The sequence below is a fragment of the Rhinatrema bivittatum genome, chromosome 1, assembly GCF_901001135.1.
Source record: "Rhinatrema bivittatum chromosome 1, aRhiBiv1.1, whole genome shotgun sequence".
Taxonomy (NCBI): Eukaryota; Metazoa; Chordata; class Amphibia; order Gymnophiona; family Rhinatrematidae; genus Rhinatrema; species Rhinatrema bivittatum.
Window position 1 is genome coordinate 297,362,147 of NC_042615.1, and position 23,796 is coordinate 297,385,942.

At 42.7% G+C, this 23,796-nt stretch overlaps 1 protein-coding gene across 2 annotated transcripts in view; it reads right to left on the reverse strand.

The window, feature by feature from the left end:
• Positions 1 to 22,421, reverse strand: part of LOC115088484 (cytochrome P450 2U1-like) — a 62,661-nt gene extending 40,240 nt beyond the window's left edge. Inside the window, exon 1 of one of the 2 annotated variants that reach the window (XR_003855792.1) lies at positions 21,719 to 22,421. Coding sequence is in view for 1 of the 2 variants with exons in the window: in XM_029596754.1 (XP_029452614.1) it covers positions 21,719 to 22,184 (466 nt within the window). In the remaining variant the exon portion in view is untranslated. The remainder of the gene's footprint in view (positions 1 to 21,718) is intronic. The other variant, XM_029596754.1, reaches the window with a different exon arrangement.
• Between the last annotated feature and the right edge of the window lie 1,375 nt (positions 22,422 to 23,796).

Consider the following 23,796-nt stretch of genomic DNA (forward strand, 5'->3'; position numbering starts at 1 on the left):
TCCATTTGCTTCTTTAGTTTCCCAATTTGGTGTACCTACTTCTCAATATTATCACTGGGTACAACTTCAAAATTGTATTAAATCTGGTACCGTAACTTTGACTTTTTGGATCATCTTCCCAAATGAGCTTATTTATATAGCATTGTTGGCCCAACTGATCACCTTGCTTCTAATTTATATAAGATGATTAAGCAGGCCAAATTTTCTATCCATATCGAGTTATAAAATACTTGGCTTTCTGAGCTGGAATGTTCAGATACAGAAGTTGATTGGAAATATTTATGGAATTCTACTATATGATTCTCACTTTCTTCCAGTATTACAGAATCTATGTTTTTGTCCTACATCAAGCTATTTGAATGCCATGTAACCTATTTAGAGCTGGTCTCATAATAGGACACCTCTGTTGCTCATGTGATGGACCTAAATCATCTCTATCTCATATGCTTTTTTACTTCCCCTTAGTTAACGCCTTTTGGAGCTCAATATGGGATACCATTTCACAAATTCTTTGTATTGATTGTACTATTACTTATGTTGTCATATTTAGGACAACGGCCTTTCCAATACATATTTCACCCTCAAGAAAAAAAATTACTAGACTTTCTTTTTGCCATGGCAATTAAAACAATTCTAACTAAAAGAATAGTGATTTACTTATTGAATATTTTTGGTGGAATTTGATCTATATATACACACACAACAAATATGAGAAAGCTATTGTATTAAGTTTAATTGACTAGCTAAATGGTTTGAGGCGTGGAGGCCATTAGACTAATACTTTATTTTTTTATTATATCAGTGAGTTGCTCTGTTGTATCAGTGATAGTGGTGTTTTAACTTCCTCTGGCACTAGCGTGGGTTCTGTTTGGATCACTGGAGGTGTACTGGATGCTAGGGTATAATGGAGAAAATAAACTCCAGACCCTCTAGGTGTAACCCTTGTGCAATAAAGTGTAGGACTGGCATTGTTCAGATAGGTGGTGGATATCTCAAGGTATCTGGTGGGAAGATATTCCTGATGAAGGATACAGCACACACTACTCTTAAAATATTTGGCTCCACCTCTGGAAAGGTTGTTTGCTCTTGAGTTTTCTTAGTCTGAGAACTACGTGAGGATGAATGCAAGAGCATATCCTTTTCTTCAGACTGATGCCTTGTGGAGTGTATCAATGAAGCAGGGGAGTTTAGAGGAGTAGGAATGCATTTTGGTTAGTGTTCTAAAGATCAATGCGATTTGGTTAGAGTTCAAAGATCAAAATCAAAGAACATAAGAAATTGCCATGCTGAGTCAGATCAAGGGTCCATCAAGCCCAGCATCCTGTTTCCCACAGAGGCCAAACCAGGTCACAAGAACCTAGCAAGTATCCAAACACTAAGAAGATCCCATGCTACTGATGCCAGTAATAGCAGAGGACATTCCCTAAGACAACTTGATTAATAGCCGTTAATGGACTTCTCCTCCAATAACTTATCCAAACCTTTTTTAAACCCAGCTCACTAACCACATCCTCTGGCAACAAATTCCAGAGCTTTATTGTGCGTTGAGTGAAAATGAATTTTCTCCAATTAGTCTTAAATGTGCTACTTGCTAACTTCATGGAGTGCCCCCTAATCCTTGTTATTCAAAAATGTAAATAACCGTTTCACATCTACTCGTTCAAGACCTCTCATTATTTTAAAGACCTTTACCATTTCCCCCCCCCCCCACCAGCCATCTCTTCTCCAAGCTCAACAGCCCTAACTCCTTCAGCTTTTCCTCATATAGAAATACATGGTTTAATGGAACAATGTCAAACACTCTACGCAGATGATGTCCAGATAGTGATCCCTCTTAAAGAATCCGTCCCCAAAACCCTCGAACATTGGGAATCCTGCCTCCAAAAATCAATTACCTTCTTGCCAGCCTAAACCTTGTATTAAATACCGCCAAAATTGAACTCCTGCTCATCTCCCCAGAAAACAGCAACACCATCAATACTCTTCCAGCCTACCCACTCTCCACCCAAGTGAGAGACTTAGGAGTTATAATTGATAACAGGATGAATTTGAAAGCATTTGTCAACTGTACTACCAAGGACTGCTTCTACAAACTCCAAGTGCTGATAAGGATAAAACCTCTTTTCCACTTTCATGATTTCAGAACGATACTACAAGCAATAATCTTCTCAAAGTTAGATTATTGCAACGCTATCCTACTAGGTCTCCTATCCTCGCACACCAAACCTCTACAGATGGTCCAAAATGCGGCAGCAAGAATTCTTACCAATACCAGCAGAAGAGACCACATATCCCCCATCCTAAAAAAAAAACTTACATTGGCTCCCTATTCACTTCAGAATTATCTACAAGTCCATCACCATTATATATAAAACCATTCACCACCTTACTACACTTGACCTACAATTTCTGCTCACCCAACAAAACGCCTCTAGACCGACCAGAGCAGCATACAGAGGATCCATCCAGGTACCTCACACCAAATCCACTCGGCCTATAACTTTTAGAGAACGGTCCTTCTCAACAGCGGGACCATCACTCTGGAACTCCATCCCATCGAATTTCCGGAAGGAGCCTTGCCTCCCAACATTCCGAAAAAGACTTAAGACGTGGCTGTTTAAACAAGCTTTTCCGGACCCATCCTAAATGCCACCTCACCAACTTCAAGATTGCAGCCACACCAGTTATCTATAAATAACTCTACATGATGTTAAAATTACTTCTATATTTCTCTCCTCTCCCAGTTCGATCTGCCTTGTTTTTTGTAACTGCAATTTCTTCTGCACAAGTTCCAGTTTTATTGTATCTTGTACCCCTGTTCAACTGTAAACTGGCATGATGTGATTGTATCATGAATGCCGGTATATAAAAAAACTTAAATAAATAAATAAAATAAAACACGTTTGTGAGACAAAAAGGATTTATTTTGGGATATGCAAGAGATTGTATTATATTCACTCCAAAGGTAAATTCACTGTTTTATTGAAGATCTTTAAATGATTTTTAAATAATTTTCCATGGTTGAAATCCTGCTTAGATATAGACCAATAGACAATTTTTCTCTTTTTTGTTAAATTTTTGTAATTTTTAAGTTTATATTGTGTTGAGACTTCTCATTGTTTTTAATTCAATAGATACTAGCTGAAAAAGACATCGAGCCTTGTATCTACCATATATGTAGATAATGTAAAAGGTAATGTTGAATACATCTTCTCTGTTCTACAATATATTTATAAATATTTTTATAATTATTTTATGATTTTTTTGCGTTGTTCTATTATTTATATTAGTAATATATTTGATATTTTATTGTAGAGCCCCTGATGCAGCCATAAGGCGAAACTTTGGCCAGAGTCGGGCACTTTCATTATCTAATAAAATATTTTTCCAAGGCATCGGTCTAGCTTTTGAATTCTTCACTTCGTAAGTATTTTTAATATCAGACACTGAAATTTATCTCCTAGCACACTATTTCTCTTTCCTATTTTTTTTTTTTTTTTTTTAAAGAGAGGATGGCTGCCATGGCTGGGTTCCTGGGCTGATGATAAAACCTTCCTGGCCAATTGGCTTTTGAATATACATACACTCCAGAGGGACTCAGCAAATTATAATGCTGCAAAATGATTTTTATTATATATGTACAATTACACCCTTTAATTAAACTCAACTAATCTAATACAAGAGACCCACTATGTGTATGATGATCTCCTTTACATTAAAACTATAATATCCATGCATTACCCTCCATTCATTCTCTACTCATCCATACTACCCACCACTTATCACTCACAACACCTAAAAATTGCCAACATGATCATATACTTAACACAATTATACATAAATTGACATCTTATAATGTGTAGTCAATCGGCTTTTGAACCAGTTGCCAGATAACCAGACATCCACACTGCCAGCCAGTGGTCCCAGTTTTGTTTTATGTTGCGCTCCCCTATACCGCTATGTAAAATCATCTAGTGTATCATTTTGTAAAAAGCTTCTCCCGCTTGTTCCCCACTACAAACACACACGTGCACAGAATGGGTAATTATTATACAGTAGCCAGACATAATAGGGGGCAGGGTAAGTTGTGGTTTCACTTCCACTGCATCTGTGTGGATGCAGTGGAATGCATCCACACAGGGATGCACTTCCACTGCAAGGGAAGTAGGCAAAGAAAAACCAGGACGTAGCCTGTCCCTTATGATCTGCAGCCACCTTGCTCTCTTACCAGCCAAAAAGTACAATGTAGTCTAAGACATTTCAATGTGCAAAACAAACACCATCTCCAAAGGAAACGATCCCCATATCTGTATTCAAAAAGTGACCGCTCTATGGTAACGGCCAGGACTCCAGCTCCAGAGCTCAAAGCCAGCTCAAAGATATGATGAGTCAGAGTGGAGCTGATCCGTTTTTATCATCTACGCTCCGGAGCTAGAGCCAGGTCTGCTGGAGCAGGAGTGGAGATGTAATCAGAATGGAGCTGGGCTCCAGAGCTTGGAGCTGGAGCTGAGGTTCTGCAGCTGGTCTGCTCTCTGCTACCTTAAAATACAGTACATAATTCGTTTCATAAGAATAAAACAAAGCTCATTCCATCTATTTGGAAAATAACATTTTTATTAATGTAATCTTTTAATGCCTTCCTTTTCTTGATTTTCAGTATTTGAAGTCGTAAGCATTTGTGGGGATTGGGAGGAGCTCAGGTGGCAGGAATTTTGGAAAAAAGCACAAGAGGCTTAAAAATAAGAATCTTTTGAGTCAAATCACAAGGTTGTCCAACTTTGAGAATGATATGGACTGTCAAATATTCATCACGTTTTAAACATTGTTTTTCTGATGCTGAGCGAAAGGAAGCTGTGATAAAAAGATATGTCTGTTGCTAGCATTTTTTCTGCCCTGTGCTAACAGTCAGACCCTGCCCTGCCCTCTAACCCAGACCTCCTTTTCCCACCTAAAAAAAACCCTGCTCCCTCCAATGATCCATTGGAGGGAGCAGGGTTCACTCCATGAACATATCTTACCCCATCCGCAGGTCCAAAATTCCTAAATTGTGCAGGAGTGATCCCCAAGTTCTCTTGCCTCATTACAAAATTATAGTGGACTGATGCACAGATATCAAACCAAAAGAGAAAAATCAAGAGACAAAATGTGGGCTGCGATAACGTTTATGAGTGGATTGTAATAGGGAACAAGTCAGGTAAATGGAGATACAAACAATGAGAATATAGAATAACAAATGTCAAAAACAAATACAAAATAATAGACAAAAGTTAAAGAAATTAGTAAAAAGGAACAAAGTCAATTGGTAGAAGATAAAAAATGAAATCAAATTCATAGCACCGGCCCTGGAGCAACAGAAGTATCTGTTGCTTAATAACTTCTTTAGCTTTTGTCTTATTTGCTAGGTGATTTTGAGTTTTGCTAACTGCTTAGTCAGCAGTTCAGCTGCAGCAGCATGACCTCCCAGCTTCACACTTTCCTCACCTTATGAATCTTTGCGGGGTTTACATTACCTGTTTTTCTACACTTCCTAAACTCTTCAGGCAGGTAATTGTGTGACATCTTTTGATTCTATGGCTCTATATAAATTTAACATTTTTCATTCTTATTAAGAACATAAGAAATTGCTAAACTGGGTCAGACCAAGGGTCCATCAAGCCCAGCATCCTGTTTCCAACAGTGGACAATCAAGGCTACAAGTTACTGGCAAGAACCCAAACACTAAGTAGATCTCATGCTACTGATGCCAGTAATAGCAGTGGCTATTCTCTAAGTCAACTTGATTAATAGCAGTTAATGGATTTCTCCTTCATGAACTTATCCAAACCTTTTTTAAACCCAGCTACACTAACTGCTCTAACCACATCCTCAGACAACAAATTCCAGAGCTTAATTGTGCATTAAGTGAAAAAGAATTTTCCCTGATTAGTTTTAAATGTGCTACATGCTAACTTCATGGAGTGCCCCCTAGTCCTTCTATTATCAGAAAGAGTAACAAATTCACATTTACCCGTTCTAGACCTCTCATGATTTTAAAGACTTCTATCATATCCCCCCATAACAATCTCTTTTCCAAGCTGAACAGCCCTAACCTTATTAGTCTTTCCTCACAGGTGAGCTGTTCCATCCCCTTTATCATTTTGGTCACCCTTCTCTGTACTTCTCCATCACAATTATATATTTTTTGAGATGCGGCGAGCAGAATTGTACACAGTACTCAAGGTGCAGTCTCACCTGGGTGGTAGCTCCGAAAATGTAGATTTACATATTGTCCACCTTCCAGTCATTAGTTCAAATTTGATGATGTTATGATCACTATTGCCAAGTGGCCCCACTGCCATTACCTCTCTCACCAAATCCTATGTTCCACATCTATTTAGGCGACTATTGTACAATCAATTAAATTCACATTTTTCTTTCTTGAATTAAAAGCACTATTTGTTTTTGAAACATTTGATATTCTATATTTTCCTTGTTTTTTTCTCAATTTACTTGACTTGTTTTCAATTACAATCCACTCATTAAGTGTTATTGCAGTACACATTTTGTCATTTGATTTTCCCTTGCCTCACCTACAGGTATGTAAAAATGGCACTGGCTGGGCCCTGTAGCCAGTACCATTTTGTTGCAGAAAAGCCTGCACTGCTGTGGTGCCACCTAGAAAACCTGCGAAAAAAAGACACTTGGAACCCATATAGTATTAAGCCCATATGTTTTGCCCTTGAGTAAACTGAATGATAACAATATAGTAAACCCCATTCACAAACACACACAAAATCCAGGCTGCCATTCATAGCACATATGCAAGCCAGACTTCACACACAACCCAGGCTGGTAGGCAGGATGGCTCCCATTCTCACGTATTCCCCCCACACCCCATCTGATAACAGGACACTCAGGCACAACACTTCTTGTTTTTCTCATCTTACCAGGCTCTCAGTGTTGCTCAGAGCCTTCAGTTGCTACTCCTGCACTTTTTCTTTTTGGCAGTCCCATGCAATTCGAGTGCTTCCGGCGATCCTTGGCCTCAGACTATTATAACTCCCACCTTCTGACATAGGACCTGGCTGGATATGAAAAAAAACAAAAAAAAAAACCTTCTAGGATAGTTCAGTGTCTCCTAAGTTTCAGCAGGAAGTGATTACTGAAATCCGATCTAAAAAAATAAATACATAAATAAAGATACTGGTTTCCTTGACTAGCACTGCAGGGGAGGAGATGGTGGCGGGAGGAAGTAGAGTCTACAACCTCTGCCCTTGTCCGCACTGCACCGGCCCAGCAAAACGAGGCCCTGCAGACATGTACGATGCAAATTTCACAATTATCTACAAGAATTGACAGTGTGACCCTGGACCACAATAGCAAAATGAATGAGTATGGAAATAAGATACAAGCTATTGAGAGTCAGCTCAAAGATATACAAAAAATACAGTCAAGTGTGACTCAGGACTGCACTATTCTTAATAGAAAGACTGAGCTGATGGAAAATCGATTTAGGAAACTGAATCTAAGACTGTTAAATTTCCCAAAGATCATAGGAGAGATGCCTAGAGTAACTCTCAGAAAATATATGAGCGAGATATTACATATTTCCTCTGAAGACATACCTACCTTAAAAAAGGTGTATTTTTTGCCATATTCTCGCTCGAGGGACAATAGAAATAATCAATTTGATATGGGGAATTTGACAGAATTTTTGGAATCCTCTAATACTGAGATTGTGGAGCGAGCCACATTGTTGATTTCCTTTATCTATGAAAATGATGTGGGGTTAATCATGAAGAAGTATTTCCAGAATATGGGGCCCCAGTTTATGGGCCAATTTGTCCAGATCTTTCCTGATCTGGCAAAGGCCACACAAGATCGTAGAAAAGCTTTCCTGTCTCTCAGTCAGGAAACGAGAGCACTGGGAGCTAATTACTAACTAAGATACCCGTGCAGATGTATTATCAAATATAATGGTAATATGTATATTTTCTTGATCCCAGAACAACTAAAATTGTGGCTTAACTCCCATAAAAGGGTGGTGAATGTTTCATCACCCTTAGTAAGTCCTATAACTCAGCAATTATGAAAGGGGTAAAGATTAGCAGGCTATTGGCATTTTTCTTATTTCTTTTCTTTTAAGGGGCTTCCTATATTTCTTATATCCGTCCCCAGATTTAGTTGTGGACTGATTTGATTGTGCTTTTTGTTCTTCTATTTTGGATATTATGTGTAATAAAGTTTAAATGTTTTATTTTGAATATTTCTGAAAAATTTCTGTACAAAGATTATAAATGCTTTGTAAATAATTTGAAAACCAATAAATATAAAATTAAAAAAAAAAAGAAAGAAAGAAAGAAAGAAACTGTAGAACTAAGGGTCACAAAATGAAACTCCAGGGGGATGATCCAGAAACAACATCAGGAAATATTTCTTCATAGAGAAGGTGTTGGATGCCTGGAATGCCCTCCTGGAAAAGGTGGTGAGGACAAATTCAGTGGATGAATTCAAAAGAGCGTGGGATAAACACTGTGGATCTGTAGAGGCTGGATGTTGAAAATGAAGAAAGAGGTGTATAAGAGTAACCAGCACGGAGCTGAGGTCCCTATCCTTAACAGACATGGTAGTAACATGCATGGAGTGGCAGACACTACCCTTAACAAAAGGCATAGGTGTAACCTGCACAGAGCAGTAGTTACTACCATGAGCAACTTACTGAGCAACTGGATGGACCATTTGGTCATTACCTGCCATCATTATGTTACTATGTTATCCAGCTAAGTAGCATTTGAATATAAGCCTTTGGTTGTTATTTGTTGTGTCTGCTGTTTTGAAATATTTTATTAATGTTTGGGACATCTTTTTACATTTTTATATTAGTTTTTAATTACTGGATATTCTATTTGTTACCTGTTTTGAAATATTATTTTTATGAGTATGTTTTACTATTATGATTGATTATTTATATTTATTGATTTTACCGCTTGATTTTTTTTAGGAATTATGTTTCTAGCAAAGCTAGAAGCCTAAGGTGTTTAGGCACCACAGTTTTCACAAGGTGGAACGGTGATAGCCAAGATCTCGACTGGGTCCACAATGTGTTGTGGTGTTTCTGTGGAATCCACTGGCTCAAAGAAGCATGAGAGGGCAACTGCTTATAGTTTTTCCTCTGCCACCTGGTATGCTAGCTAGAAATCGAAGTGATTAAAAAAGAGTGAACATCTTGCCTACCTGGGATTTAGTCTGTGAGCCTGCTGGATGTACAAGAGATTCTTGTGGTTGGTAACTATGTGATGGGATGGATGCCCCCTCAAGCAGATGTCTTCAGTCTTCCAAAGCCAGTTTCATCGCCAGGAGCTCTCAATCCCCAATTGTATAGTTTTTCTCAATGGTAATAAACTTTTTTGAAAAGAAAGAATTTGGGATCATCTTCTGCTTGGCATACATTTGAGATAACGCTGCCTCCACGCCAACAGATGAGGCATCTACCTTCATGGGGAAGGGCTTATGGGCATCAGGGTGTTATATCCAGGAAGCTGTTAGGAAGGTGAATTTGAATTGTTTGAAGGTTTTGATGGCTGTCTGCTCCTTTCTTGGTAAAGACTGTTAGAGGCATGGCCAGGGATGAGAAATGGGGAAATGAATCGGCGATAATAATTAGGGAAACCCAGGAACCACTGCAAGGTCTTGAGGCCTTGGGGCCAATCCCAAATGGCAGCAATCTTGTTATTCCAAATCTTGGCTAGAAATAGTGTATCCCAGGGAAGGGTAATTCAGTCTGCTCAAAGGAGCATTTCTCTAACTTGACATACAAATGGTTTTCCCTCAAAAGTTGCAGTACAGTCTTGACATGCTCCCTATACTGGACAAGGAAACTCCAAAATCTTGTCAAGATATACTAAAATACATAATTATAACAGATCTCAGAAGATCTGATTTACCATGTGTTAGAACACCCCCAGAGCACTGCAGAGTCCAAACAGCATGACCAAACACTCATAGTGCCCATCCCGAGTGCTGAAGATTATCTTCCATTCATCTGTCTTGGATCCAGATCAGGTTGTATGACCCTCGCATATCTAGCGTGGTGAAGATGTTGGCACCCCGGAATCTATCAAACAATTCCGAGATGAGGGGGAGTGGGTAGTGGTTTCTTTTAGTAATAGCATTGAGACCTCGGTCATCAATGCAAGGTCACAGGGTCCTATCCTTTTCCTTACAGAAATAAATATGGCCGGTGGGAAGGTGGAGGGCTTAGATGAGAGGATGGGATTTCCTTTTTGAATGTGTCAGATTGGAGTTTTATGATTGCTTGGTTTTTTGAGGAAATCCTGAAGAGCGAATGTTCTATGGTGAAAAGTCTAATTAATAAGAAATACATTAAATTTGCCTTGTTATAAGGGTTAGAAGGGATGTAAGGATGGGAAGCTTAAAGAGTGTCTCCTTAAATGTCAAGAGGTTAAATTCTTTTCATAAGAGGACGCAAATGTTTAGAAAAGCCGAAGTGATGAAGACGGATGTGTTCTTCTGCCAAGAAACTCATCTGTGCAATAATTATGAAAGGATGTTGCTGTTCATTCCATAGCAATATTTAGCATCCTCCATTTATCAACATAAATATGGGGGAGTTAGCATATTCTTTGCTAAAGATTTGGTGGTGGATATTTGAGCTGTTATTAGAGATCAAGAGGGGCACTATATACTGGTAAAGATGGGAATTAATGAGGTATACTCACTAGTCATTATACAGCACTTTGCAAAGGTATTCAACCCCCTAAAAAGTCAGCAGCTTTGTATGGATTACAAATAACACACAGATTGATCCAAACAGTATGCTTATTGCACATCATATGCTCGAAGTAAATTTTCAAAGTCACAATTCATTATTTCTCTGCATTTTTTGTAAAATAAAATTAAAAACTGAAAAAATGCTGCTTGCCTAAGTATTCAACTCCTGTTCTGTGGAAGCTCCAAGTTTACACAGATGAAAGATATTGCCCTAACAATTGGCCTCTACCTTTGAACCATTAAAAAAAAAAAAAAAAAAAAAAAGGTCAGCTATTTTTACTCCTGGGAGAATTCTGCACTACTGAGGAATGCAGAATTTCTCCTTCGTGCAGAATTCCTCCCTCACCTCGCAGATTTCTTCACTCATCACAGTTCCCGCAGATTTCATTGCCGCCGCGCAGATTTCCTCCCGCACCGTAAAAGGATAAATAAAAAAACCTGGAAGCATGCCGTGCACGAACAGTGGCCAATCCGGGACAGCGACGTCAGGTGGCGCACGGAGAGTGGAGGCATTGTATCGCAGCACAGCGGCTCGAGGAGCAAGCAGCAAGGAGGAGAAGAGGGAGGGGAACAGAGGGGAGGGGGAAAGAGAGAGAGAAGGCAGAAAAAGAGAGGAGGAGAAGAGGGAGAGAGAGAAAGAAGGGGAAGGGGAAAGAGAAAAGGAAGAGAAGGAGAGAGAGAAGGGAAAGAAGGGAGAAGAGGGAGGGAGAGATAGAGAAGGGAGGGGAAGTCAGGTGGCGCACGGAAAGTGGGAGCATCGCAGCACGGCACCGGCGGCTCGAGGTAAGCAAGCAAGGGGGAGAAGAGGGAGAGAGAGAAGGGAGAGGAACAGAGGGGAAAGGGGACAGAGAAAGAGAGAAGGAAGAAAGAGAAAGAAGGGGGGAGGGGGAAAGAGAGGGGCTAAAGAAGAGGCCCTGGCCCTGAGAGTGTATGTTTGAGTCCTTGTGTTTGTTGGGTAGGTGTCTACCTGGGAGTGAGAGAGAGAGAGAGAGAGAGAGAGAGAGAGAGAGAGAGAGAGAGAGAGAGAGAGAGAGATGTATGTGGGGAGACAGAACATGTGTGTGACAGATAGCATGTGAGAGAAAGCATATGTCTGATATCATTTAAGAGAGACAGTGAGCAGGGATACTCAGGTGGAGAGGTTAGCAACAACTGCAGCAATAGCACTGGCCTGCATGGGATGGTAGCTAGAAAGAATCCATTACTGAAGAAAACCACATGAAAGCACATCTGGAGTTTGCCAGAAAGCATCAGAGTGACCCAGCTAAAATGCAGGATAAGATTTTGTGGTCAGATAGTCAAAAATGGGGCTTTTTGGTAAAAATTCTAAACGTTGGGTGCGGTGCAAACCTAACACTGCCCATTCCTCAGCAAGCACCATTCCAACAGTAAAGTACAGGAGTGGAAATATCATGTTGAGGGGATGCTTTTCCTCAGCAGGGACTGGATAAGTTGTTGAAATTGAAGGACGGATGTATGGTGCAACATACAGGGAGATACTAGAAGACAACCTGCTTCAGTCTGCTAAAAAACAAAACAAAAAACAAACTAGAACTTGGGAGAAAGTTCACCTTTTATCAGGACAATGATCCCAAACTCAAGGCCAAAGCAACACAGGAGTGGTTGAACAATAAAAAGGTGAATGTTTTACAAAGCCAAGTCAAAGTCCAGATCTTAATCCAACTGAGAATCTTTGGCGCTATTTGAAAATTGTAGTATATAAGTGTTATCGAACCAACAGAAAAATCTAGAGCAAATTTGCCAGGAAGAATGGGTAAAAATCACTCCCAAACAGTGTGCAAATCTAGTAGAAACTTACCCCAAAGGACTTAAAGCTTTTATTGCAATAAAAGGTGGCTCTACTAAGTACTAGTTTGAAGGGGTTGAATACTTATGCAAGCCTCATTTTTCAGTTTATTTTATTTTTAGAAAAAATGCAGAGAAATTGTAACTTTGAAAATTTACTTTAAGAGCATACTAGTTTGCAATAAACATATTGACTGGAACAATCTGTGTAAGTACCATTTGTAATCCATACAAACCTGATGAATTTTTAGGGGTGGGGGGGGGGGCCAAATCTTTTGTAAGCCACTGTATATGCTCCTAATGTAGATCAGGTCTCCTTTTTGGACACACTCTCAACTGTGCTGGATGAATAGGTAGAGGGCCACCTTATCATTGGGGGTGATTTCAATCTCACTAAATATCACTGTCAGGATAGTTCTAATGGATGGGGATCACATTCTAGACCGCCAAATTCGATAAAAAAATGTTATGTCTCAATGGGAGTTGGTAGACCTTTAGAGATTGCATAATCCCATATTTAAGAATTATACTTTCTTTTGCAAAGTTCATTCCTCGTAATCCAGAACTGATTACGTTCTGGTAAACCAGTTTTCAAGAAGTAGATATTGGCCAAATAACTTGGTCTGATCATGCTCCTATTTGGCTTACTATCGGGCTGATACAGTACAGAGCGCACTGTTAACCCACCATTGGACACACGTTTTCCCTTACCCCTTATTCAGTAAGGGGCCGAAAACGCGCGTCCAATCCCCTAAACCTAATAGCGTCCGCAACATGCATGTTGATGCCCTATTAGGTATTCCCACACGATTCAGAAAACAAAATGTGCAGCCAAGCTGCGCATTTTGCTTTCAGAAATTACCCAAAGGTAGGCGCTAATTTCTTCGGGCATCGGGAAAGTGCACAGAAAAGCAATAAAAACTGCTTTTCTGTGCACCCTCCGACTTAATATCATGGCGATATTAAGTCGGAGGTCCTCAAACTTTCCAAAAGTAAAACAAAAAAAAAAATTTTGAAGTCGGCCCGCGGCTGTCGGGTCAAAAACCAGACGCTCAATTTTGCCGGCGTCCGGTTTCTGAGCCCATGGTTGTCAGCGGGCTCGAGAACAGACACTAGCAAAATTGAGCGTCGGCTCTCAAACCCGCTGACAGCCGCCGCTCCGGTCCAAAAGAAGGCACTAGGGACACGCCAGTGTCCCTAGTGCTTCCTTTTACCTGTTTTTTACCGCTGGGCCTAATTAGCATACTGTATCGCGCGCACAGGAGAGTGGCCTGTGCGCGCGCCGGGAGAGCGGGCACAGGCCACTCTTCTGTGCAGCAGAAATACAAGATTATTTAATCATAATGGAGAGGTATCCCCAGTAATCCTATGGGATATGGGATTGTCTGAAATCAGTAATCAGAGGTCATTTGATATCTCGAGTGTCCTTGGTTAAGGAGATAGAAAAATCTAGTCTACGGCTTCTTCAGATTGCCATATTGGAAGTTTAGCATAAGATGTCATTACATTCTCATGTGCTTGCTAAATTTGAGTCCTTGAGGAAAGAGTTACGAGCTTTGGACACATCGACCATATCTTTTCAGACAGACCAGGTGAAGCAGGAATTCTTTGAGTTTGGCAATAGAGCAATAGTCTACTGGCCAGGAAGCTGAAAGAGAAACAATCTCAGATCCAGATACCTAAAATAAAGGACAGACTGGGTAAGATAATTTTTGATAATCTACTAGATAAAGGAGCCCTGACCAACGTGCTGCAAATGCGCAGTAGAGAGCAGCCATCTGCGCCATCCGAGGGAAGGGGTTGTGGATGAGCTGAAAGGGGAGGGGGAGGGAGGAGAGTGAGGGGAGGGGGAGGGAGTGGGAAGGAAATGGACCAAAAATTTTTTTAAATGTAACCCGTTGTTACGGGCTTAACGGCTAGTAAAAGTATAAATGATAGATTCACCCAATTTTATGGGGAATTGTACTCTATGGATGAATCCATTAGCAAGAAAGCTATAGACAACAATCTTGCCCAGGTACCTATTCTAGTGCTAACCATAGATGGGAGGAATTTTCTGAATAAGGAGATAACATTAGCAAAGTTAGCTAATGTGATAAAAGATCGTAATATTGGTAAGGTACCAGGACTCAACTGCTAGTCGGCCAAATTTTATGAAGTTTTTAGAGCTAGCATTCTCAAGCCTTTGGTATCCATCCTCTCTGCTAGCTGAAGGTAGGATAGCATCTGATTCTAATACTGCAGGCATAATAATATTGGCAAAGGGTGGCAGGGATAAGACTCTGTGTAGTTCTTATTGACCCATCTCACTCATTAAAAGAGATTTGAAAATACTGGCTAAAGTACTGGCCCTCAGACTGGGCAGGTGGCTCCATCCTTAATTCATGCTGATCAGTTGGGGTCTGTACCTGGCAGGTTGGCATCAGATAATGTCCAAAGGGTTCTAAATTTAATGTGGTGGGCGTGACAATCTACTCCCGCTGTTCTCTTCACAGTGGTTCCAAAAAGGCATCTGATAGAGCTCATTGGCCTTTTTTGTTTTAAAGTGCTTGAAAAAATGGGGGTGAGGTTCAATTTCTTATTATGGATTATCGACCCACAAGCATGTATTAAGATTAATGGGCGCTATTCCAATTCTTTTCATGTGGGAAGGGGTACAGGAGTGCCCTCTCTTATTCACCCTAACTGAGCCATAGACATAGTTGAGAGATCTATTACTGGAAATGGAGAGCTTTGGAAGAGTCTCTGTCTTTAAGATTAATGAAGAAAAGTCAGAAATCTTAAATATATTGATCCTAGTGCTCAGATGGAGGCTTTGAAAGGGCAATTCTCCTTCAAATGTGTTCCAGAAGGAGTGAAATATTCGGGGGTTAGACATGGAGCCCTTAAAACATCAATTATTTAAATTAAATTATGACCTATTTTATACAGCAATTATTCAGGATTTACAAAGGTGGGAGAGGTTCAACTTCAGATGGCTGGGCAGAATAGCAGTAATTAAAATTGTGTTACCTCGGTTTTGTTATTTCTTTCATACTTTACCCATTCCATTTCCAGAAGCAACGCTCAGATTGTGGCAGTGGAAAATTTTCAGTTTCATTTGGAAAGGTCACCTAGGGTGGTGGGGAAAGGTATGTACCTATCAAAGGCTAGTGGGGGTGTGGGGGTACTTAATCTCCAGTAGTACTATGTAGCCTCTCAGATGACAGCAGTGATTGATTGGCATAGACTGATAGGATCTAAAAGGTGAATTCAGATTGAAAATGACTTACGTCTTTAGATTCCTTGATATGGTTATCCAAATGGGCAAGATATGCAGTGGTGGGAATATTTCCATATTCCAAATTGACTCTTGAGTTGTGGGACAAGTGGAAATGGATTTTAATAGCGGAGAGAAGGTACTGTTTCTGCTTTCCCTTCCACCATAATAAGGAGTTTGGGTTGGGTACATCTAGTAGGGCGTTTATGTTGGAAACATTTGGGATTGACTTTATTGAACAGGTGTGGGATGGAAAGTGGGTGATCTCTTTTGTATCTATACAGGATAAAACGTTCCTTATCTAAAAGATATAATTGCAATGGAGAAGGTACAGAGAAGGGCTACCAAAATGATAAGGGGAATGGAACAACTCCCCTATAAGGAAAGACTAAAGAGGTTAGGACTTTTCAGCTTGGAGAAGAGACGACTGAGGGGGGATATGATAGAGGTGTTTAAAATCATGAGAGGTCTAGAACGGGTAGATGTGAATCGGTTATTTACTCTTTCGGATAGTAGAAAGACTAGGGGGCACTCCATGAAGTTAGCATGGGGCACATTTAAAACTAATCGGAGAAAGTTCTTTTTTACTCAACGCACAATTAAACTCTGGAATTTGTTGCCAGAGAATGTGGTTAGTGCAGTTAGTATAGCTGTGTTTAAAAAAGGATTGGATAAGTTCTTGGAGGAGAAGTCCATTACCTGCTATTAAGTTCACTTAGAGAATAGCCACTGCCATTAGCAATGGTTACATGGAATACACTTAGTTTTTGTGTACTTGCCAGGTTCTTATGGCCTGGATTGGCCACTGTTGGAAACAGGATGCTGGGCTTGATGGACCCTTGGTCTGACCCAGTATGGCATTTTCTTATGTTCTTAAAAGAGATTATTTTTTATATATTCAGCTAACACATTTTCTGAAACAGAATGAGATAACACAGGATCTTCTTAAAGGAAAAAAATTTTAGTTGAGGCATAGTTGGGCCGATGCAATATTGTGCGCTTCGACGCTGGACAACATGAGGTCAGATAGGCGTATGATGTCTTCGATACAGCCTCCCGATTCTCAGCGGCCGGCATCAGTGCTCAGCGTTGGGCTTGGCTGAAGTCTTCAGATCTCTGCCTGGAGGTGCAAGATCGTTTGGCTGACCTCCCCTGCATAGGGTATAACCTCTTTGGTGAAAAGATCCAGGAGATGGTGGCCCGGGTGAAGGATCACAACGAAACACTCAGTTAGCTCTCGGCCGCTCATGCTGAGTTTGACGGGAGACGAAATGACCAGCATACAAAGCCCAAAGATATTATCCCCCATCGGCACGGGCTCGTCCGTCCCGCCCATTCCAAAAGCCTGCACTATGCCAGCCACGGACTCAGAAAACCTCCTGCCCAGCCTAGTCCTGCTGTGGGAATTTGACTTCCAGCTCAGGAGCGAAGATCATCCCCCTCTGCCATATCTGCCAGTCGGCGGCCGGCTATCCCACTTCACCACAGACCAGTAGGTACAGTCTGTCGTAGCTCAAGGTTACTATCTAAACTTCTTCTTTGTCCTGTCGGACATTCTACCTCGGCCGGGGTGGACCTCCTCCGACCACTATCATCATCTGCAGCAGGAAGTAACTTCCCTTCTGCAAGCAAATGCCATTGAACTGGTTCCTCTTTCCTAGAAGGGACACGGATTCTACTCCTGATACTTTTTAAAACCAAAAAAGACAGGAGGCATTTGCCCGATATTAGACCTTAGGAATCTAAACAAACATCTTCGGAAAGAGAAGTTTCGGATGGTAACCTTGGGTTCCTTACTCCCACTTCTCCAACAGGGGGATTGACTTTGCTCTCTGGACCTGAAAGACGCATACATGCACATCGCAATTACCCCACCTCACAGAAAGTACCTCCGATTCCTCGCATCAGCCCCTCATGTCTTCATGAAATGCCTGACAGTCGTAGCCGCATACTTAAGAAGACTAGATACTCACGTCCATCCTTATCTGGATGACTGGTTGCCGAGAGCTCAGTCATCGGAAGGAGTTCTTCACTCTCTCCATTTTACAGTGCGGCTACTACTATCATTGGGATTTCTAATCAATTATCAGAAGTCTCACCTAATTCAGTCTCAGTTCCTCTCCTTCATTGGAGCGGATCTCGACATGATCCAAGCAAAGGCTTTTCTTCCCAGGGACTGAGCTCACACGCTGGTGTTGCTGGTGCATGTTATTCAGTCTCGCCGAACCACAATGGCTCGTTATGTACTCATCTTACTGGGGCATATGGCGCCCTCGTTCCATGTTACCCCAATGGCTCGTCTGGCCATGAGAGTAACACAGTGGACATTAAAGTCCCAGTGGTCACAGGCACATCATCCAATGTCCAACATTGTCCACATCACCAGGCGACTTCGCCTCTCACTGGCATGGTGGATCCAGGAGTCCCACCTGCTTCAAGGTCTACCATTTCAAGCTCCAGAACCTCAAATAATCTTAATGACCAATGCTTCCACTCTAGGTTGGGGAGCGCATGTCAACCACTTGCAGACTCAGGGTACCTGGTTGGCAGAGGAATCACAACATCAAATACATTTTCTGGAGTTCCGAGTGATCAGATATGTCAAGAGGTAGCACAAATTTGGACGTTTGCTCTATCTCAGGCCATGCTTCTGAGAGCGACCTACCTGGCGGGTGTGGACAACGTTCTAGCAGAAATTCTCAGTCGAGAGTTTCAGCCCCACAAGTGGTCCCTCAACCCTTTAGTGGCGGACTAGATATTTCGGAAGTGGGGTTATCAGAGCATCAACCTCTTTGCATTGCCTCACAATCACAAGGTGGACAACGTCTACTCCCTACATCGCAGTCGCCAAGTTCCACCACGGGATGCGTTCGCCCTATCCTGGGCGAAGGGCCTCCTTTATGCCTACCCACCACTTCCTCTCATCAGCAAGACTCTTGTGAAGCTACGCACAGACAAGGGCCTAATGATTCTCATTGCCCCCTACTGGCTGCAACAGGCATGGTTTCCCATCCTTCAGGACCTCTCAGTGTGTCCGCATATTTGCCTAGGCACGGATCCGTCCCCGATATCGCAGAGGAACGGACAATTGCGCCATCCCAACCTTCACGCATTGTCACCGACAGCTTGGATGTTGAAAGGTTAATTCTGCAGCTGCTCAACCTCTCGGACTCTGTATCCCAGGTCCTAATAGCTTCATGAACGCCTTCCACTAGAAGATCTTATTCTAAATGGAAAAGATTTTTGTTGTGGTGCTCTTCAAAGGCGTTAGACCCTTTTACCTGCCCCATGACTCTGTTTTTAGACTACCTCTGGCATCTCTCGGAGTCGGATTTACAAACCTCCTCCATCAAGGTGCATGTCAGTGCGGTAGCCGCTTTCCATAGGGGTACAGGGGATGTCTCTATTTCAACACAGCCCCTGGCAGTGTACTTTATGAAGGGCTTGCTTCACCTCAAGCCTCCTCTACATCAGTGAGCTACAGGCGCTGGTTACATACCCCCTTACACGAAATCTCTTCATGATCGGGTGATGCTTCGCACTCATTCTAAATTTCTACCGAAAGTGGTATCTGAGTTTCATTTAAATCAATCCATAGTTCTGCCTACTTTCTTTCCGAAATCCCACTCACTTCCTGGTGGACTGCAAACATGCACTGGCCTTTTATTTGGAACGCACTGCAGGCCATAGGAAGTCCACCCAGCTCTTTGTTTCCTTTGATAAGCTTAAGCTGGGAATCCCGGTAGGAAAGCAGACCCTGTCCTCCTGGCTGGCGGATTGTATTTCCTTCTGCTACCAACAAGCAGGCCTTCCGCTCCAGGGACGCATTAAAATGCACTCCATTAGAGCAATGGCAACATCGGTAGCACACCTTCGTTCTTGCTGATATCTGCAAAACTGCAACGTGGAGTTTTCTCCATACCTTTGCAGACTATTATTGCCTGGACAAAGCTGGCACTCAAGATTCTATCTGTGGCCAGTCTGTTCTGCGCAATCTATTCTCAGCTTAATACCCAACTTCCTTCCTATAACCGTTGGGTTTTTCAGGCTGCCCGGTATCCAAAGAACTACCCCTGTTTTGTGCCTGTTGCATGTATTTGGGTGTTTTTGGAACATGCGCGGGCATCCTCAGCTTGTTATTCACCCATATGTGAGGACTACCATCCTGCTTGTCCTGTGAGAAAGCAGAGTTGCTTACCTGTAACAGGTGTTCTCACAGGACAGCAGGACGATAGTCCTCATGAAACCCACCCGCCACTCCGTGGATTTATTATTTTATTTTTCGCACGCTCTTTTTACTATACATAAGACTGAAGGGAGACCCCTGCTGGATGCAGGGTTAGTGCCATGCTAGGCATGCCCAGTAGGTGCCAGTCAAAGTTCTAGAAACTTTGACAAAAGTATTCCGTGATTGGGCTCCAACCTGATGATGTCACCCATATGTGAGAACTAACATCCTGCTGTCCTGTGAGAACACCTGTTACAGGTAAGCAACTCTGCTATCTCCCCTCCCCCAGGGATGGAAGCCCGGACCCAGAACCAGCCACAGAGGCGTCATCCGAGGCACTGTTAGGATTCACAGTTGACAAGCACCAGCTCAGAGGAACATCATTCTTTTGTGCCCCCTCAATTCCCAATGCAGGGACTGGACCGATTGGTTGACCGGAAACCTTGTCACTTTCAGGACAGCCCTTATTATTATTAGTCGCCTGCTGCGCTACGGGCTCGGGAGCACAGCTGCACCTCTTTCCTTCCAGTCCCGTCTTCCGCTCCCCCATGGCCCGCCAAATTGCGAGGGAAATCTCCCTCAGAGCCGAAACAGGGTCCATCGTCACGGTATGACTTACCTGGCGAATCAGGCCAGCGGACTCCGACCCCGGGTGCACTGGTAACTGCGATCCCCCCTATTTCTCCGTCCTCGGCTGCCACCTCAGACTCCATCCCTGACCAAAACCAACCAATACAAGCCGAAGAACAAGGCCAACTAGGACCGGACACACGAAGCGAGCAGGAACAAAACCGCAACACCCCTACAGCGACCGAACCAAGGCGACGGGGTGAGGTAAAACTCCGTAGCCTCGAACCCCCCTATGCTGTCTAAACCCATGGGAGTCAATTCACTCCCCAGAACAAACATTCAAATATGAATTCAGTAACAGTCCTATAGAGGACCAGCTACAACTAGTCCCAAATTCTCTCCTAGAACTTCCTCCCCCCCCCCACCCGGCTGCGAGTGACAATGTAGGTTGACTGAATACATACATATCGTAAGCCAAACCTTAAATAGCCAGTTAGGATGATTGAGATGTCATTGTACCTTGTATGTTAAATAAAGCTGTGGCCTGAATTTCTCCACAAAGAGACTGCCTGGCAACTGGTATTGTATGCTCTCAGTTTTATGTGCTGGGAAGGTGGGGGGAGGGGGGGCAAAGGGAGGTAATAGTGCTGGGCTTGCACCTACAAACACACACATTATGATTTTTACATGTTATGCTTGTATATTTATAATCTGTATAAATATAATCTAAATTAATACATATTGATAAGGTTATATTTTATATCCCTAGCAAACAGCGGGTTCCCCTCATTACTAGGACGGAATGAGGGGAAACTGAACTGGGGGAAGGGGGCGCTCTCCATGCACCGATGTCACCAAAATTTGGCAGGTGTGTTTTTATGTCAGGGAGAGGTTCTGCTTCAAATTGCTGCCTAGTAGCAAGTCCACAGAGATGGCCCCGATCATAATATGCGAGTGTGTACAGTCAGCCAGGCGGGCACGGCGACAGCAGTAGGAGCTTTGTAGAGCTAAAAAGAACCTAAACAGCTGCAGTTTCTGGCAGGGATCTACCGGCTACACTGCCCACCCCCATCCCGAGCTCTTACCCTTCTGCTGTGTGACGTGGATGACCATAGCCAGGTTAGGCCGGTCGGAGAAGACATCGGCATGGGTCACCAGCGCCTCCTTCACCGTCTCGAAGTTGCTGAGAATGACCAGCAGGCGGCTGCCGATGAAGAGGCTGAAGACGTTGCCGTAGATCTGGGCTAGGTCGTTCAGGACAATGTGCGGGAAAAGGAAGGTGCGCCGACGGCTCTCCAGCGATGAGCCCTTGCCCACTAGCCCCGGCAGGAGCAGGAAGAGGAAGTTGCCCAGGATGGGCCAAGGCCGGGGCCCCGGGGGTACGTTCCGGGACACAGCCCGGTGGAAGTTCCAGAGGTGCTGCAGCAGTAAGTACCCGGCCAGGAAGAGCATGGCGCCTAGCAGCCAGGAGGTACAGTCCGGGAGCCCGCCCGCCAGGGGCGGCCAATTTAGCAGAGGCGTGTAATCCAGTTCCCCGCCGGTGCCCTCCATCACCCGCCCCTCGCCCCGGACTCGGGCTAAGCGCTTTCTACCAAATTCGCCTGCGAGTGTTGAAAAAAACAATGCACCGATGCCCCGTCACCGCGCGCTTCCATTGGACGCTTCTTTTCCATTTTGACGTCACATTGGCAGTTTGTTCCACTTCCTTAGCCTCGGGACTTGGCCAGCTGGAGTTCAAAGGTACTCTAAAGAATAGCAATACGCCTCCTATTGGGACGTGCAAATTAGATCAGGTGGCCTGCTACAACTCTTTATACACAGGCCTGGCTCTAGGGCAAACAGTGTTGCCAGATGTCAAAAATTTTTTCAGCCCAATTGGTCACCCAGTATAGCCCAAAATTCAAAAGTTGTGAAAATAATTTGTATTCTGCACGATAGTACACAGATCCCTGCATTGTCTGCATACAAATTTACAAAATTAACAGTGTATATAAAAAAGTAAAACAAATTGATAGAAAAGAATAAAATCAAGGTTGTCATGTTCAGTGTGCAGAGCCGTGCCATTCAATATGTATTAGAACTTCTAATTTAGAAGCAAGTCCAGGGTGGGGAATCTGTCCTTAACCCCCCTAGGGCACTATCTGTTTTTGTCCCAGCCATGCTGACCCCTGCACATTCAGTGCAATATTGTAAAATCAAGTGAAAATTAAAAAAAATGTATGTGTTGTGCAGATATTGAATTCTCGCACACAGTTTGGGTTTGAAAAGTGTGCTGGCAAATATGTGGCATGCAGGGGAATTGGTGGACACTCATTAGCAGAGGTTTTGAAGCGCTACCTAAAAATCAAGGTTGCTCTGTTCAGTGTTGCCTCCTGCCTCTAAATTAGTGGTTCTCAACCTTTTTTCTATTAGGACACACCTGAGAGAAGATGCTCACATGCATAACACACTGAACACATGCCCATCATAGGACTAAATATAAACATACAAGCTGTTAAGCCGGTAACAAAGGGCTACATTAAATTTTTTTTTTCAGTCCATTTTCGAACACAGCACCTTTCTACACTTTTTCTCCCTCACTCATTCACCTCGGTCACTCATCCTCCTCCCCCTCGGTCACTCACCCCTTCCCTCCCCTCAGTTTTACTCACCCTCTGTTTCCCATTGCCTCCCTCGGGACTTGGCCAGCTGGAGTTCAAAGGTACTCTAGAATAGCAATACGCCTCCTATTGGGACGTGTAAATTAGATCAGGTGCCCTGCTACAACTCTTTATACACAGGCCTGGCTCTAGGGCAAACAGTGTTGCCAGATGTCAAAATTTTTTTCAGCCCAATTGGTCACCCAGTATAGCCCAAAAATAGCCCAAAATTCAAAAGTTGTGAAAATAATTTGTATTCTGCACGATAGTATACAGATCCCTGCATTGTCTGCATACAAATTGATATCTCAATTGAGATAGAATGTCGGTATATAAAAATAATAAATAAATAAAAATAAATAAGACCACCTTCTGTATGCAGTGCAAAACTGGAGATGAGAAACAAAAATATATTTCCTCCTACACTAAGCAAAGTTCATAGAGAGAATAAATGCTTATTCTCAAAACTGACATAGTTCCCAATCACTCCCCTCCATGCCCCCATCACCCCTCACTTCTCCCAA